Source organism: Harpegnathos saltator, unplaced genomic scaffold, assembly GCF_003227715.2.
Source record: "Harpegnathos saltator strain DR-91 unplaced genomic scaffold, Hsal_v8.6 scaffold534, whole genome shotgun sequence".
NCBI classification, from domain to species: Eukaryota; Metazoa; Arthropoda; class Insecta; order Hymenoptera; family Formicidae; genus Harpegnathos; species Harpegnathos saltator.
This window is the reverse complement of record NW_020230354.1, coordinates 570,001-585,737: the sequence shown is the minus strand read 5'-3', so window position 1 is coordinate 585,737 and position 15,737 is coordinate 570,001. Positions and strand designations below refer to the sequence as shown.

Below are 15,737 nucleotides of genomic sequence, written 5' to 3'. Positions count from 1 at the left end.
CCGTGTTAATTAAAATACGAATGCGAGAGGAAATGATCGAAGACGATGAAGGTGAAATGAGACATTAGACGGGAACGTAAAGTCGGCGGAATTGGTGCCGAGATGCCGAGATCGTTCGAGCAGCTTGTTCGGTTTATTTTTTCTCATCCTCCCTGTCGAGTCTGTCTGGACGATAATTACCTTTACATTTTTGCGAAAGTTTTCGCAATTGCGCTCGGAGAATCGCGTCGGAGGCGTGCGGAACGGCGGATCGAGCGGGCCGTAACTGCGCGACGTTCCGCAACTTTATACGTTCCTGATAATCTCTCGGAGAGCACCGGGACGGTTATTCGCGGTGGTCGTCGGGATTTATGAAATGGCAATAAAATTTATATGACTCGCTGGATCGTTAGGGGTGCGGCTCGCTCGTTCAGATTGATGTCGCTTGCGCCGCGAGTCTGGTCCACTTGCCCGGGGGCTCCGTTTGTTTCTCCCCGCGATCGTCGTAGAACGGTCCGCGCTCGTTATTAATCCCTTGAATATCGCGACAGTCATTTCGGTCATCGCGTAAAAGCAGAAAAAAAGAGAGACAAGAGGGGCGCCGCTTCTGTCTGAATTTGACTCGCGGCTCCTCTTTTAGCGGATCGAGTCTATGCGGGAAATTTATGAGCATCGGAGTTATTATGCAGTTCACTGACGAATGATCGTTAGCTGAGCGGATTTACGCTTAACTCGAATTACGATCGATCGGGACGTGTGAAGTCCTTTGTGGCTGTACATTTTCGCGTTTTTGTGATCACTACACGAGATGAAATCCGAAGGCTGACACTTTTCATCGACTCTCCCATGCTGGGAGAGTTTCGATATTTCGAATTTCTCAATATTCTGAATAGCTCACAATCGGCGAAAGGGATTTATCTTCCACGCACGCAGTTATCCGGCAATTATCCACTCGCGAAAAGTATAACGAAACGAACGGAGCTCGCGAGTTCACGTCGCACTCGCCTGCGTAATCTCATCCGACCGTCGTCTGAGACGCAGAGATATGGGAAAAAAGACGTGTCTGATAACTCACGTATGCTCTGCCGAGCATGATGCCTCGAGGACATGTCTGTCTTCTACCTGTTGCTCGATTCCCCATCGATGGTAGCAAGTATCGCGCGAAGAATTCGACGAGCTTACCTTCCCGTCGCGCTTTCTTCCGCCGACTTGACGCGCGACTCGCTGAGGTGGCAAGCGCGTTGCAATCAGCGGAGAAACGCGACCTCGCGAGAGCAATCTCATGAACCCTCTGATTGATCCATCGCGCTCGTCTTGTTGCAGGTGGACGATCGAGTCAGGTCTCCGGGAACATCACGATGCCTGACCGCTACTACCATGTCGCTCTCCATCTCGCCCTCTAGCCCCGAAGAACCTGTTACGCTGTAAGTAACACACACACACACACACACACACACGTGCGCCACGCGAGTCTTGCGAGCTGTCCGCTGCGCGATACACAAAATTACCGTCGTTATCGGCCGACTGACGACATCGATCATCCCCGTATTATTCCCCGGCTCGGCCGAGACGGTAACATATAGTCGAGCGCAGTCGACGCAGGTTCACGCAGATGACGAATTGAGAAACCTAAGAGCGCGCGTGTCGAAGTAACCCGCTCATTAATGTGAAAACTCGCGGGAAGGGCGGAATGAGCGCGCATATTGAGCAGCAGCGAGAGAGTGTATCGACTGGCTCGTACGAGTGGCTCATCGGCGAAGACCGCGGCTAACGCTTGTGCGCATTCAGCCAAGAAAACGAGTGATTAAAAATCGCGCGACGAAGGCAGAAAGAAAGAGAGAGAGAGAGAGAGAGAGAGAGAGAGAGGTGAGACCGCGCGCAGTTTCCGCCGAAGAGCCACTCAGCCAAATTAGTCGTCGCGGCTCCGCCGCTCGTTGCTCGCGCGAGCAACACGACGACGCTGTTTTCTCGTGTGGTCCAACTACACATCGGCCGTTATCCGGCGTTTCGCCGTTCTTACCGTCGCTGCCGGCTCACGTTCGCAGGCCACCGCAGGGCCTCGCCAAGGCAGGAGGGGGCCGGAGGGGCGATATTTATGCCGGTTTTTTATTGCGCTTTAGCCCGAGAGAGCAGAATGGAAACAATATGTCACCCGGTAGGGAAGGCAGCGGCTGCCGCTAGGTAGGCGGCGGGGGAAAGAAGGGAACCGCGCGAACTTCTTGTAGGTGGCCCGACCGGTGTTACCTAACGTTAATACTAACTCCTCCGCTGTGCCAGCGCCCTCCGACCGACGTCATGATTTTAAATGAACAACCCCCCGTTTCTCTCTGCCCTTCCCGGCCCGTAGAAAACACGCGCGACGGGATTGCCGGCGTGCGTTTGTTCTCTCTTTCTTCATTTTTTTCTCTTCTCGCGATAACACCCTCCCCTCCTCCCCCCCCCCCGATCGAGCTGAGCGACTTTTGAGTCTCTCTCTTGCGCGCGCGTCGCGTCTCCTCTCCCATCGCTCGCTCGCTCGCTTGGTCGCGGATTATTCGGTCATCCGGGGTGTGATCGATCGACGTGGCACTCAAGGAGCGCGAAGGTCTCTTTGTCGAACGGCGTCTTGGCACATGCCGCGGAGCTTCGCCGCGAAGCTTCGCCGCGGAGCTTCAGCGCGAGCCAAGTTAAGATGGATTGTCATTCCGATTTTCATCTACGCAGCGCGAAGAAATTTCCCGCTAGTGGGAAAGTGAGAGCGACATGTAAAGATACCGCGTGGACGTTGATTGGGAAGTTGGTTGATCGCCGTATCGTAATGCAGGTGATTTGAGAACTTTTCGTCCGGCGCGGCTCGTCCTCCGCAGGTGTGAGATGATTTCATCTCGCGACCTAAGAAATGGAAATCTCGAGCGGAATGCGAGCGGTCTATCTGTATAAATAAATCCGGTAATCGGCCGAGCCTCCGAGAGATATTTGAGGTTGGATGATTTCCGGCGGTTCTGACTGTCGCTCGGAGGTGCGCGAAGAGCAGGAGGAAAGAGGGAAAAGAGAAACAGCGGAGGGAAAAGGAAGAAGGAGAGAGAAAAATAGGGGGGAGGGGGCGGACTCGTTATTCGGGGTCTCAAGAGTCATCGGATAAGTGCATATCGATTTCTCCCTATTGGCGAGGGTCGGGCCGCCGGTAAGATCGAGGCGAATGGGAAAAAAGAAGGCGGTAAAAAGGGCAAAGGCTATAAGTAACGGACCGTCTGGTGGAAAGCGCTCGAGGGCGAACAGTGATTTAGAGAAATTAAAACTTTAATTCATGTTCGGGTTCATGGGGGGTTGTGTCTTCTCCCTCCCTCTGTCCTGCCCTCCTACGCTCTTTTCCTCTTTCGCTCAACCGCTCCTCCGCTCCTCCGCCCTGTGGCATTCTGTGGCCCTCCCCCCTCCCCCCCTCCCCCGCCGTCGATCGACTGAAATCCCGCTCCGCGTGTAAATTGGCGAGCACGATCGGTGCTCGACTCGAGCGAGAGAGAGAGAGAGAGAGAGAGAGAGAGAGAGAGAGACTTGCTCGTGCTTTCGCGCGGATACTCTCTAATCCTGCGGCACGCAGGTCTCAAATATTTACGTGTGAGAAAAATGATGCTTCGCGTCTCGCGTCTCGGACTCGACGACGCGCGGAGTCAATCGCGAGCGAGAAATTGGAACGAGGAATTTGCGATCGATGAGCGACAATAAAGAAGCAGGATACATCGCGGCTACTTGTTTCTATCACCGGGGAAAGTATAATGTCTACTTACAACGTATCGGATGATTTACAAGATGAAGGGTGGAACGAGCGAATGTTTCGCTCATCCGGTCATCCGTGTCTATTCGACAGATGCGCGTGTACGCACACACCGGGAGAGGTACGCACACAGACACGTACGATTATTGTCATCTTGATTTAAGCTGCACACGTATTTTAAAGCACAATGACGTCGGGCGGCTCTGTATGGCCGGCATTTGCACAGGAGGCAAATAAAAATCCAATATCGCCGTATAAAGGAGCGCCGATATACACTCCACTGCGCCGGCCCGATGTGTATCCTTAAAGGATTCCCCTCGGCTAATATAAATTATCGATAAATCCCGCGAGTACTCTTCCTTCCGGAAGTGCGTCGGATCCTTCCCTACTCCCGTCGCTAGTGATCTTGTAAAATCACTCGAAGCGAGTGATTACCGCGGAATTATTCTATCCTCTCTCGAGGATTTTTATCGTCATACGCTACCCTCTCAAATGAGACTCTTTTCAATGACTAATATTACTTCCGCACGAGGCCTGTGCGCGAACAGCTCTGTGCAATATTGTTACTCGATCGTTCAGTACCCTAAAAGGCAACGACTCGCGGACAGGAGCGTCGCGATAAATCTACGTTTCGGGAGACGTCCTTACAAACTTTTATGAGCCACTATACAGGATACGGAATATGAGGAAAGGACGTACCCTTTATCTTCCTTTCCCCCTTGGCTTTCGCTGCCCTTCTCTCGGTTCCCCTCTCTGTCGTACCGTCCTTCCTTCTCTCTCTCTCTCTCTCTCTCTCTCTCTCTCTCTATCTCGTTCCTGCGCATCGCGGCTCCGGCTTTTAGGGCAACCTCCGCCTCCAATAAATTCCCATCACAGGCTTGCAGGTACGCCTTCGCCGAGTAAATCATACTGTAAGTGAATCCGAATTGAATGCAATGAGTAAATATGGCTCTCGTGTAATGAAAGGCGGCCACGAGTGCGTGGCGGAAGCCGCGACACGGCCGACTTCCAATTCGAAAGAAATCTCGAGAGCCTCGCGATACCGCATTATTGCATTTTAATGTCACACACCACCCTCAACGTTTTCTCACGCTTCTCGCGCGCGCGGACACGGCGACAGCCGTGCGCGGGAAAATGCCGCCGTGTGCGCGCGTCCTGCTAATATTATTTCTCTTCATTGTGCGAAGCGAGCATACGGTCGAATTTGCGCGTGTTTCCGAGTCGCGCGCGCGTGTGTGCTTGTGTGCGCGTGAACGCGAGTCGAGCAACAACCAGTCGGTGGAAATGCATAAATACATGAGTCGCGGGAGGCAACGAACGAAAGAGGGAGACAAGCTTGGCCCGCATATGTAGCGTGCGACTCGTACCACGTAATAACGCGTGGATAGCTGCTCTCTCTCTCTCTCTCTCTCTCTCTCTCGTCGCGAAAATACGGTCTTTCAAAAGCCTGTACTTCCCCCTCGGGGAAGAGAACGAGAGCGCGGCCTCGGCGCTCGCCGTCGAAAGGGAGCGAGAGGACACATGAGAAATGACAATCTTATTCCACGACTTCCTGTCACCAACTTCGCCCCGCGACGATGCAACGCGACTCCTCCTGTTATCACGCCACAATTGTTCCCCGCTCGTGCCTGTTATTTCTAGGCGTCCGCCGCGCCGCGTCGCGTCAGACTCGACGCTCGCGCTCGCGAAATTGCGCGATTTCGCTCGTCGAACTCTCATCGTCCGAAAATTGCACGTCTGATTGAAACACAGAGAGAGAAAGAGAGAGAGAGAGAGAGAGAGAGAGAGAGAGAAGCGAGCGGTTCATGATTGTCGTTTTTGCGAAGGGCTCTCATAGCCCTTCGAGCGATTCCGACCGTGCGATACACGAGGCCTCCCCCGGGCGCGCTCAGTCCGCCGTGAAGGCGCGTCGATCGTCGCGTAATCGAGGAATTAAACGCTCGCGGACGTGACTCTCGAGATTTTTCCCAATTTCCGCCGCGACGATCGCTCCGACGCCGACGAGAAAAAGCCCGAGATGAGACGCGCCGGAGGAACGCGGCGCGAGACGCGATGACTGCGCCGCAACGGGCGCGGGAAGTAAATACAGGAGGAAGGGATGACTCTGCAGGCATTAGAGAGGCGAGATTCGCATTCCCGCATTACTGTCACGCGAGTAATTACGCACCGTCGAAAGCAACGGTGCGGTGGGGTGCGGAGGGGGTGGCGGTGGTAGCGGCGGAGGCGGCGGCGGCGGCGGCGACGGCGGCGGTGGTGATGGTGATGGTGATGGTGGTGGTGGTGGTGGTGTCGGAGGAGGCGGAGGAGGCGGAGGCGACGGCGGATACGGGGAAGGTAGAACGGGAGGGGTGGAAGGAGCTAGAAGGGTTGCTGTCGCTGTGCTGCTGGCTCGGCGTCTCCCGCCGCCCGCGTTGCGCGATTCGCAGCCAACGGGAGAAACCAGAGCTAATAAAAGCCCACAATTACCTCCGGTTCGAGCCATTTGTCTTGACGGGCGTCTCATGCCCGATATAATTCACCCTGGCAACAACACATTGTTGCCTAATGAGGTGTAAAACATTCCGAGATATCTGGCTGTCTCGAGCCGCGAGGGCGGTTTCCGCAGCGCCGATTCACGATATCGCGGCCTTCGCCCCACAGCCCCGCAGTTTCGACGCTTCTTCATCGCCGGCAGCGAGAGAGTCCTGCGGGATCTCCACGAATTTTCCCGATCAGCGCGTTGCCACGAGGAACCCTGGAGGAGACTCCTTCGTTCCTCGAACAAAACGTTCGCAAAAATCAGCCAGCCAGCGAGCGAATCTCTCGAAATTCTCAGCTGATAATCTTTTTCAGTTCTCAGTAACGAAGCGCTTGCCAAATCCAAATCTGAATGAATCAATTTCGTAGATTCCTCCGTGTCTTTACCTTTACCGTCGCTCGGCAACCGCGATTCACCGTGAAACAGGCGAGAGCTCGACGAACGTGCGTTCCGTCGCGAACATGTCACCGTTGCGGATCGGTCTTCTTTCTGTCGAATCCTCCAGATTAATCCTCGCTATTTAGCGTCGTAAGTTACACCGAGATCCGCCGATTCGGTGCGTGCTCCGCGTTTTTACTTCTCCTCCTCCTCGGGTCGAGAAGTTCGCGACGCGCGGCACAAATCATACCGTAGTTTGCCGAACGGTGCTTGTTGTACGTTGCGCCGTCTTTATATCCTTTCGGGGGTTTTTTTTTTTTTTTCTCGAAGCGGTGCCGACGGGGAACGTGCTCCGTCAATTCGATTTAGCCGAGGGATGTACTACGTGCCCTTTCCGCTCGCTCTCTCGCCCTCTGTCGCTCGCCTCCGCTCTTTCCAGCCCTCTCCTCTCTCGGCTGCCCTTTTCTCTTTGTCTTTATTTCGTCGGCGCGGCAGTGATTTGCTGCGATAAAGTCGCATCGACAGGCGACGCACGTGTATCGCGTGTCGAAGGACACGCGCTCCTTCGTTCCCAGTCGCGGGCCCTCCGTGCGAGGCCAGCGAGCTTATGATATATTTGTAATCATGTTACGCGATACGTGCCCTTCCGTTACAACTGCCTCTCGTAACAAACGACCGTGAACCTCCGCTTACTTTGTAGCCGTGCTCGTACGAGCGCGTTCCGCGACGATGCGACGGTGCCGAAAGAAATATCCTTGCGCGAGGCTGCGAATTACTGAATGCTCCTTACCAGCGACGTTTGACGTCCTTATCGCGGAGAAACATTTCTTCCCCCCCGAGCGACGCCTTTTCGACCATTGCCGCTACTTTGCTGAACTTCACAGACGATTGATGCGTTCTATTTATCTTTTTTAATTCGTCCTTTCACCTCGATCGGTCTAACGATCCGTCGGCAAGCCAAATTCTAGTGCCGAATGTCGCTTTAGTAATTACGTTCGCCTCGATCTTCAGACATTTCATCGTAGATTATTCCGTCGAATCCGGAGCGCGTCGCGGCGATTCTTGCAATCCCCTCGAATAATTCCCCAGTAATACGACGGGCGTCCGAGGGGGACGACGACGACGACGACGACGTTCGAATTCATCGGCGTGTGCATTGCTACATACATACACGTAATGTCGCGGAGCGAGCCGCGAGCGAGAGGGCTGTCGAGTTTTAAGGGCCGTCATCATCGGTACGAGGCCGTGAGGCTCGAGAAATTGCATCGTAATCCAAGAACGGCGCGAAGCGGCCCGCTTTTCGGAGAGGCAATTCCAGCTACCCTTAACAATCCAGCGGTGGCGGCGTCGGCGTCGACGTCGGCGTCGGAGGCATATTATTACAGCCGTAGCCCCGGACAGTTTATTCCAGCTTCGTTTCCAGATTTACTGCCCTCCCCTCGTTTTGCAGTGTAAGAACCCGCGACTTGCCGGCCCTAAAATCGGGCTGCCTTAAATCGCGCGAGATATCGTCCGCGCGCGAGAAAACTCCCTCCCCCCTCCTCCTCCTCCCCGTCAACATTCCCCGTGGCAGTGACGCGTATTCGTACTCGGGGTAAGGGGAAATGTAGCGAGAACGGGAGATGACAATATATAATATTCCCAGATGCTCGTCGAGCACGCCGGAGCGTCGGGGTTATCCCGAAAGCAGCGTCTACAACGCGTTGACGCGCGCGTTAAGAAGCGCATATACACGTCCCGGTACTTGTCACTATGACATTATCGATCCGATGGCACGCTCGGACGTCGGTTGGTCCGAGCATGGTCGCTTCTTACCGCCCCCCTCGCTCCCTTTGTCCCTTTCTGTACATAACCCGCCTTGCCGCCCCTTCGGTGCAACCCTTTAAGGTCGCCTTTCCAGCGGATATCAGCATTAAACCCCCGGGAGACGTGATGTCCTTTTCAATTCCGTCGCCGCTCGAGATGAGGCTCTCTGGCGAGAGAGATTGCAAGGTTCCGTTCTTCAAGTTCGCGAGCTTCATTCCTCTTCTGTTCCCGCACTTTTTGCACTTGATGGCGGATTGCGCGCGTTTTTTTTTTTTCTTTTTTTTCATGACAGTGAAAATCGTCCGACGAGGTGTCGATCGGTCGCAGGAAACGCAAGATTACGCGATTCTTTCTTCCGGGGGAGGGGGGGGGGAGTTGGCAAATCCGAAGAGAGGGGCGCGAAAACGGAAAAGCGCGACTACCGCGCCGGTTTTTTTTTTCACGCGGCGGCGCAGTCGTCGGGCTTCGTAAACTGCGAAAATTTGCGGCCTCCCACCGCCAGCGGGCTCACTATAAATCAGTTGAAATTTGTTATGCGCGGCACGCAGATGGTTTTGTTATATGAAAATATGTGCCGCGCGGGGATGGTGTGTAAGTATCCCTCGGTAAAACACATCCCTTATATCCCGCGCGTACCCTCGGCTCCGGTCGCCTCGCCCCGTTCCTTACGCCCCCCTTCCAGCCAGGCCCGAGGCGTCATGCTGTTCTGCGCTCTCTTTAATTACACCCCGAAACCGGGACGCGTGACGTATTGCCGTGTGGCGAAAGGGGACAAAAAAGCGACCTCCGCCTTCGGATTAGAATCGCCGATCTGCAGCTCGGTCGTTAATCAACGACGGAGCGATCGGCGATATTTAATGTGCCGAGAGAACGTAGCTCGCAAATGAGAGTCACGAAGAAATCCTACTTGACTTTCCGCCGGGAATCTCGGAACTGTGTCGCTGCATTTGCGACTTTTGCGAAGCTATTTAAATTTCCGAAACTGTCTCGACAATTAAGGACTTTGGAAGGAGGTACGTGTTTTACGTAAAACAGATTAAAATTCGCGCCGAAAGTCGTGTATCCGGTCGATTTTTCCGAGAGGATCGAGGCCAGCCTGAAATTCGCCGATCCGCTGAAATTTCAGGAAACGTAAAGTAAGGGATTTATTGGCGGGGAAGCAAAGTCCGAGCGATGGAGGAGCCACTTAAAGCGTTGGCCCGGTCAGCGCTAAATATTTGATCAGAATTCGATTGAGTTAAGACGTCGGCCGGTAAGCGAGGGTGCACTCGTGGGACGAACGAGGGGAAAAAAGGCGGGAGGGGAGAGGGGGAGGAGCTCGACGAATGGATAGACGGTTAGTAGCTAGACGACAGAGTATTCCCTCGAGCCGAACGGCGGAATGATGTCCAACTGGACAGCTCAGCTGTCCCAGTCACAGCATTCTTCTTTCTCCGACGTAGTCGTAAACCTGAGTTCGCTTTAAAATCCTCTCCGTCTGTTTTGCTCCCCTTCTCCCCCCTGCCCTCCCACGTCGCCCTTCCTCTTGTCCGTCACGGAGGCAGCTGTATAGAGGAACGAACGACGGTGGGGCAGATCTCGAGGCAGTTTGGAAATAAAACCAATCCCGGTGCTGTTAACTTGGAAGGAAGTTTCAAGTAAAGGCGACGTAATTTAGAAGAGTTACCGTTACCGTGTCGTTAACGAAAGGCTTTTTTCACTGCACGTCGGAACTATCACCAGTTCGTTCGACTAAAGATGCTGGCGAGCGCAAAGTGCAGCAAGCTGTGATGTGAAACTGGTTAATTGCGCGACAAAGCCTGTGCGAAATTTTTACTCGCTTAATTCCAGACGGATTGTAGTCGGGTGATTTTTGCTCACGCTTCACGGTCTCGTCGGAACCTGAAACCTAAAAACAGAACGCTTGTTATGTTGACGAGAGACAACAATTGTTAAGAGTTGTTTCGTCGCGAAAGGAGCCAACTTGCAATCTCGCGTAATAATTGCGTATTTTTTAACGCCGTCGTCGATTAATCAGCAAATTTTCGTCGATCGCGACAATCGAGCCTGCACTCGTCTCTGTTTTCACAGGCGGCCTTTTAGCAGCGACGAGCGAGGGTGGCGCAAAGGTCGAATCGCAAAATTCACGCGAATCCACGTGGTGCCAAGTGGGGTGCATTAGCCAAGTTCCCCATTATCCACGCGTGAGAGACCCCTAAATTATCCGGCGCTCGCCTAGCGCCGATCTCGCCTACCCTCGCACGTCGGCGAGAAAAAGACGTATGACCGTCTTTGCTCGAGAACACCCTCGCGAGAACAAGCGCCGCGGTAAAGTTTCCGACGCGCGATTTTCGCTGTTGCAAAGCGGCTTGTCGTTACGCGTATCGCGAGACGCTGCGGTTTTCGTCATCGTCCCCCCGCCCCGTGCCTGGTCAATCGCCGATGATCCGTCATCGTGCTTTAATGGCGTGATCGGCCTGGCGGACTGTTTATCGATAGAACTCCGTTGCACGATAACGCCGATATTTCGAGAGCGTATCCGATGCGACGGAAATCCGCAGCCGATGAGACAGACCGCCGCGCGCCTGCGACCTCAACCGCTAAGGGACTGCGATCCGTCGGCGGTTTATCTAATTGGAATTGTCGGGGTCTTGAAGAAGGAGGCACCAGAAGCGGGAAAGGACATTGTAGACAGAGGACGAGAGCGAAAGAGGACTGCGAGGAGAAAGAGAGAAACACCGGAGAGAGAGAGAGAGAGAGAGCCGGAAGGGCTGAGAAAGGGAAGAAAAGGAGGGAGGCGGTAGGGTGATAGTTCGCGGTAGGGAGCGAGTGAGACGGGAATAGCGGGTGTGAAAATATTAGAGGAGGAGAGAGAAAAGAGTCGGAGCGAGAGGGGCGGGAAGACAGAGGCGAGAGACAGAATCCAAAGAACCGCTGGGAAGATAGAGAAGCGCAAGTTTCGGCTATCTCTCCGAGCACAGTTCCGAGGAGGCTCCTTTAGACTTTAGTGACGTGACGTCGCCTAATACCCTAATCCCTGCGATGGAAGCACCATCGTCCGCCTCGCGTCGTCGTGTTTCCGTCTAACCATCCTCTTACCTATGCCGCGCCACGGCCGGCACATGTTAATTAATTAACGAGCACAGATCTCGGATGTTCTTGTCTCTCGGGAGAGCCTCCTCCCTCTCTCTCTCTCTCTCTCTCTCTCTGTCGCGCGCGTCTGTCGGAAAACCTCCTAAAAATTCCTCCCACCCGCCCAGCGCTCGACAATACGCTCGAGTTCGCGCAACATCCATCCGCTCGACGTGCGTTGCATGACATACTCCGTAATAACGCTCGTTGATACTCTCGGCATGAGTGCACGTGACGTTTCTTTACAGCCCGACGCTCGTGTTACATTCATAAAGTCGAGCTAGCGAGCACGCTAGCAATTTCTCGTGTCGCGCGGAGAAGGCGCGGTGCGCCCGCGTTGAAATCCTATATTATTCGGCGGCGTACGTGTGATACCGAAGGCGGCGTTAACGAGCGAAGTAACTCTCTACGAGCGATAGTTACGGCGTACTCGATACTTCACGCGACACTAGAGACGCTCGTAGCTGCTAGCTGGCTGGCTGGCTGACTGGCTGACTGGCTGGCTGGCTGGCTGGCTGGCTGGCTGGCTGGCTGGCTGGCTGACCGCCGACGGCGGAGACTTCGACGGTACGTCGTCGCGACGAAGCTTTTCTTGCCGAGCGCGAATTTCAAGTGAACCTTCACGCAGCACATCTGTGGCTATTCGCCCGTGGCAGGGGCCACGCTTGCTTTCTAATTATTCCCCATGGGCCGTAAGGGATGACACGTAATTGGAGGGTGGACCAGGGCGCATCGATTCCCGGCTCGAAGGGATTCTAGCTTCGCATTTTCTTACTCCGCGTTCCCTCCACCTCCAGTCTCTGCGCTCTCGTCGCTCCGCTCCGCTCCGCTCGGCTCGGCTCGGCTCGGCTCGGCTCGTCCTTTCTTCCTTCCCCGCTTGCTTTCACCGTCGAAGGCCAGTTCTAAGGGCATCGGTCCGCAAAGAAAAGTGATAATGTCTTAAGCCGTCGGTGCGATTTAACTTCCGATTTTGGACGAGGGCACTCCCGCCGTCCTCCCAGCCCGCGGTCCCTAGCAGGAGTTCGTCGCTCTAAACTCCCGGCTGCGTGGTCTGAGGAGGGTTTAAGGTTTAAGGGAAGCTCTCTCGTTCCTTGGGATCCTGGGGAGCTCCGCTAAGCGCTGACGCTGATCCCGCTCTTCTTCTGCGTCCGCCACCTCCGCGCGCGGCAGCCCGGGTTTATCTAATTCCAGTTGTAGGTTCCTCCTATCGCTGCAAAACCCTACTGGTGTAGCGCACCAAAGGGCGAACGTTGCGCAGTTAAAGGGCTAAAGTCTTACAAGTCAACGCAGAGAGAGAGAGAGAGAGAGAGAGAGAGGCGGATAAGTTACTGCGGGAGATCCCGCGGATCCTGCCGCGATGCTTCGTCAGGCGTCAGGTTCGGTCGACACACGTGAGCGATAAATTGAGCGATATCGAGTGAGAAGAAAAGATCTCGTTACTCGACCGCGAACCGCGAGCGATTCGTTTTTCATGTTTCATAGATATTGCAAATACCGTTTAGCGAGGGATCTCTGTTGCGCACGCGTCGATACGCGCGAGATACGCTGATCCGCTGACGAGATCGCGAACGTTGTTAATTAATCGCAAAGCCAAAGCCGCAAAGGCCACACGCTTCGCCCCCCGGTGGTCAGCTTCATCGTTAGTCGGAAATGCACGAGGAGAAAATTATGAATATACCGTGAGCGAAGTTATTCCTGATAAAGACGGCGGGAGGGGTGAGACAGAGAGAGAGGGAGAGAGAGAGAGAGAGAGGGGGGAGCGAGAGATTTGACTTCCCCTTTCAAAACCTGGCTACACGAAGAACTCGCGATCGCAAGAGGGGTGTAGAGGAGAGGTAGAGACCGGCGCGAGGTCGCTGGCCGGGACCGATGTTGCCTCTCGGATTCCTAAGGCGGCAAAGAGAAGCAGGTAGCACGTACATACATATAGCAAACGGGGAGGGAGGGGGCCGCGAGGGGGTTGAACGGGCGAATGAGAGAGGGTGGACGAACGAACGAACGAACGAACGAACGAACGAACGAACGAACGAACGAACGAACGAACGAACGAACCGACGGACAGACGGACGGACGGACGGAAGGTGGTAGTATAGACGCGGGTGGATATAACCGGGGAGAGGTGTACGGAGCACGTACCTCAACACACTGTGTGAGAGAGAGCGAGAGTCCTAGGTGTGCACCCAGGAACCGAGTCCCCTTCTCCGATATCCGAAGCAGGGGGTTGAGGTGAGCACGGGGGATGTGCAGAGGGGCTGGGAATCGTGCTCCAGCCGAGCTCAAGGGGGTGGACAGTGCGCAGAACCCGCCCCCACTTTTCGCGACGAAGCAGAAGCCGCCGGCTGCCCGCGCAAGTCTTCATCCCCTCCGTGCGCGACGGAAGATCGCCACCCCCGAACGAACTTAAACATAGCACAGTAGCTCGCGAGCACCCTGTCTGAAAGGGACCATCGCGCACACGAACCGGACTTGTTACCTACATATACATATATATGTATATGTATACATGTGTATATATATATACACACGTATATACGTATATATACATATATATATATATATATATATATATATATATAGATATCGGCAACTTCTCGAGCACGCGTGTTCTCGCTGTGTGCATGCGCGCGTGCGTGTCGCGCAGTGGCCGTCGGAATCATCCCGAAACCGTCGCAAGGACGAAGCAAGATATACATAGAGAGAGAGAGAGAGTGTGCCTCGCTAGGAAAAAGAGAGAGGGTGTATAGAAAAGAAGGTAGAAAGAAAGATAACACACGAGAAAACAGCAAAAGTGATCGTTCGAAATCCAAGAAAGGGAGAGAGAGAGAGAGAGAGAGAGAGAGAGAGAGAGAGAGAGAGAAAGAGAGAGAAAGAAAGTGAGAGAGAACGGAGAGCGAGGGAGAGAAAGAGGGAAACGCTTCGGAGAGACGCACATCGGCTGCACGGAGAATGACCCTCCGGATTCGCGGCGACTACGACGCGCACGACGAGCCTCTAAGGATGTCAGGTGAACTCTCGTGAGAGCCGGTCCCTTAGACTTTGAATGCACTGTTAAAGTAGATAAAATGGAGGGAGAAAGAGAAGAGGCTGGCGGCTGGGCCAGGCGCCGGGTGTCTTCCGCAACGAAAGAGCGGCGCGGATCCTGAGCGAGCGGCGGGCCTCATCTCTCGTTGGCTCCCGCCGCGCCGACCTCGAGCTCTCGACGACCGGTTGCACTCTCGTGTACCGAACGCACACACTGCGCGTCCCTCGTTGCGCCCGCATATGGCAGCGCTCGAGTTGCTGATCCTCTGGAATTTTTGTGTTCCAGGGTGGAACTGACCAGCGTGCCGGGCGGACAGAATGCGATGGCTCATCTCAAAAAGCGGAAGCTGGAAGCAGAGTCGGTTGCGCAGAATCCTAAGCAAACGCAGCAGCAACAGTCGCAACAACAGTCGCAACAGCAGCAATTGTTGACCAACAAGAAGGGCCTGCAGACGAACGCGCCGCAAGAGATGGAGTCGTCTGACGCGGCCGCGAAGCGAAGGAGGAAAAGCATTCGCGACGACGACGCGCGAAAAACGATCGACGTGATCGATCCGAACAAGAACATACCGTTGCCGCAGAAGAAGCGTGCGTTCGCGTCCGGCAACTCCGGCAGCCCCGCCAGAAAGTCGAGCAAGCACAGCGAGGAGCCCGAGGACGACGAGACCCTCATAAGGGAAACGGAGGCAGCCTTGAAGAGCTTGTCCGGCAGCTGGCCTGGCCCCAGAGGTTCCTTATATCAGAGAGGCAATTCGGACGAGGACAGATACGAGTCGAATTTTGAGAATCTCTTCGAAGAGAAGAAGGAGAATCCCAAGTTGTCCCCCTCGTCGGTGTCGACGTCCTCGAGTACGAGCAACGACACCGGCTGCTCTTTGAAAGACGTCATCACTCTCCGCGGCCAGCAAGATCGGTCGAATAAGATGCAGCTGCAAAGTAAGCAGCAGGACTTGAAGCTGCAGCACCCGCTCAAGACCAAGAAGGACCTGGACAATCTGCTGAAGATAGAGAACGAGTGCGCGAACCTTCAGTCCCACGTGAGCAACGTTAATCAAAACGAACCGCCGAAAATACGGCCGATCTCCGTTCGCTCGTTGTCGAACAAAGAGAGGAACGACAGGAGCATGGTAGGTGCACATATCGACTCTCAGGGTAGACAAACCGACAAGTACT

The 15,737-nt window shown here is 54.5% G+C and overlaps 1 protein-coding gene across 9 annotated transcripts in view; it reads left to right on the top strand.

Moving 5' to 3' along the window:
* The window catches only part of LOC105186775 (probable serine/threonine-protein kinase DDB_G0267686), a 123,517-nt gene that overhangs the window by 77,767 nt on the left and 30,013 nt on the right, over positions 1-15,737 (top strand). For 8 of the 9 annotated variants that reach the window (XM_025303136.1, XM_025303134.1, XM_025303133.1 and 5 more), the window contains exons 3-4: positions 1,303-1,403; positions 14,851-15,737. The exon at positions 14,851-15,737 is cut by the window's right edge and continues 1,182 nt beyond it. In XM_025303136.1, coding sequence (XP_025158921.1) covers positions 1,303-1,403; positions 14,851-15,737 — 988 coding nt within the window. Of the gene's footprint in view, positions 1-1,302; positions 1,404-14,426; positions 14,548-14,850 lie in introns of those variants that run through there. The other variant, XM_025303135.1, reaches the window with a different exon arrangement.